General features: G+C 59.0%; 1 protein-coding gene across 1 annotated transcript; it reads left to right on the top strand.

Annotated features, from left to right (window-relative positions):
* Window positions 1–1086: 1086 nt before the first annotated feature.
* Window positions 1087–2178, top strand: LOC127769779 (brassinosteroid-responsive RING protein 1-like). Its single transcript, XM_052295408.1, has one exon. It carries the CDS (start codon window positions 1200–1202, stop codon window positions 1836–1838), a length of 639 nt encoding a protein of 212 aa, XP_052151368.1. The 5' UTR covers window positions 1087–1199; the 3' UTR covers window positions 1839–2178.
* Window positions 2179–2383: the final 205 nt, after the last annotated feature.

Genomic DNA, 2383 nt, shown 5'->3' with positions numbered 1-2383 from the left:
TCTTTTAATTTTTGGAGAGATTGCAGTTAGTACTTCATAGCCAATGTAGCCATGTACAACCCCCTTTGATGTTCTGTTCTCAGAGTAGGAATACAACAAGTATTGTCAAGAATACTACTCTAACCTGTACCTACTCAAGATTTCAGCATGAGTGTGGCGTGATGGCAGCGGAAAATATCAGGGAAAAACCGCTGGTAAACGCTACGGAGTAGAGTAGGAGTGGAGTATTTCTGAAATAAGGGCAGACGGCTGCGACTCCCCCGCGACGTGACAAAGCACTCGTCGTGTTGCGTCCCCCATCCCGCTCGGCTTCAAAAAGCAAAAGAATCCAAGAACCTTCCTGCAAGCATCACTTTCTTTGCCCGGCCAAGCCAACCCAACACAAACTTTCGTCGGTCCAAAAAGAAAGCAAAAAAGAAAACGGCCTCCAGCCGCTCCCCGTCGTCCATGGCACGGTGTACTTAAACTTCGTGATTTCGCACGGCTACTATCGTAGATCGAAGGGGAATATTGTCATCTCATACTCGACCGCCGTTGCTAGTGTATTCCAGGCGAGTACCCACGTGTATTTACCGTATCAAGGTAGGTGAATCGAGGAAAGATTTGCTCGGAACGCAAGGCAAAGCTGTCTGTTTCCTTGTGTTGCCTGCCGCCTCCCGCCTTGGCTAACCGTGCGCGACGCACCGACCGTGGCTGCTAGCGGCTGCCAACACGGAAGCGAGCGGAGGACCACCCACCGGGCCCGCGTGCGCCGCGACACACGGCGCGACGGCGTGACGCCCCCACTGACTCACCGAGACCGAGCCCGAGTCCTCATCGGGTCCGGGCGCGCGCCACACACAACTCCACACCCCAGCAGCAGCAGCCAGCATCCGCCCACCACCACGCGACGCAACGCCACGCCACCAAGAGCCAAGAGCGCGCCCCACGCACGCGAGCCGTGCGGCCTCCGCCCCACGGGGCCCCGACCCCTCCGCGTCACCCCTCCCTTTAGCCTCCGCTTTATATAGCCTTCTCCTCTCCACGACCTCTCCTCCTCATCCGCGCACCACCACCACCATCCCCCCCCCCCCCCCCCCCCCCCCCCACCACATCATCATATCAGGCGCACCGCCTCCACCGCGACACGCCGTGTGAGCGCGGGAGCACCTCTCCCGACGAGCCTTCCCTTCTCCTCCTCGCCTTCGCGTCAGCCCGGCATGGGGTTCCCGGTCTGCTGCTACTCCGAGCTGCTGCTCCCCAAGCAGCTGCTCCACCTCCTCCTGCTGCTCGGCTACATCCGCCGCTTCCTCCTCTGGGCGTTCCACGCCGTCGGCCTCGGGGACCTGCTGGATCTCGGGGACGAGCAGCAGGCGGTGCTGCAGGACCACGCGCGCGAGCACCGCGCGCCGGCGCAGGCGCTGCCGCCACAGCAGCAGCACCGCCGCGCCGAGTTCCGGACGGTGCCGGCGATGGTCATCGAGGAGGTTCTGCCGGTGGTGCGGTTCGACGAGCTGGTGGCCGCGGCCCCGGCGGTTTGCGGCGGCGGGGACTGCGCGGTGTGCCTCAGCGGCATCGGCGGCGGCGACGAGGTGCGCAGGCTCAGCAATTGCCGCCACGTGTTCCACCGGGGCTGCCTGGACCGCTGGATCGAGCACGACGACCAGCGCACCTGCCCGCTCTGCCGCGCGCCGCTCATCCCCGACGAGATGGCCGGCGCGCTCTGGGCCGCCGCCGGCGTGCCCGACGCCTCCGACTTCGACTTCTCCTACTTCGGCGCGCCCCTCACGCCGATGCCCACGCCGACTCTGCTACGGCCGCACGAGCTGCTGCTCACTGGTCTTGGCGGCTACCAGTAACCAGTGAACCACCGCTGTTGGTTCACGGAGTTGGCAATATCCACCTACTGCACAGCAGGGCACCGGCGACCCGGAATGCGCAGTTTTTACAACGACTGAATTGGTCGTCGTGTTCGGGGAAGACCAAGAACAGGAGGCGCCTTCAACTGTACATAGGCAAAAATGAGTAAAGCAAACCCCCCAAAAAAGGCTAGATGATTAGTAGATTTTTATTTTTGTTTTTGTTTTTGTACAGAAGATTCCATCTTCCAGGTTTGAGAAGTAGTGAATCTTTGTGCTGATTAAATTTGTTCAGTTTGGCGTTTTGGATGCAACAATCTGTGGCATTTTGGACCCTTTTCTTTCTCCTTCCAAGAACCATGGTGCTCTCGTCACCCTCTCATCTGCTTAGTCTTTTCGTTGCATAATTGGCGTCACTCTACTGCACGGAGGGGCTCTGCTTACCTTACCCGTTTATTGTGGAAAGAGTACTAGTACAATTTCAGTTCGGTCTTCTTTTTTTTTTTTGTCTCTGCGTTTTTTTTTTTGTTTAACAGGAAAGTACG

Source organism: Oryza glaberrima, chromosome 4, assembly GCF_000147395.1.
Source record: "Oryza glaberrima chromosome 4, OglaRS2, whole genome shotgun sequence".
Lineage (NCBI taxonomy): Eukaryota > Viridiplantae > Streptophyta > Magnoliopsida > Poales > Poaceae > Oryza > Oryza glaberrima.
Note: the sequence above shows the minus strand (reverse complement) of the source record. Positions and strands in the feature narration are given on the sequence as shown.

Excerpts from the sequence above, each read along its gene's own strand:
- LOC127769779 (XM_052295408.1), top strand. The coding sequence starts at position 1,200 with ATGGGGTTCCCGGTCTGCTGCTACTCCGAGCTGCTGCTCCCCAAGCAG.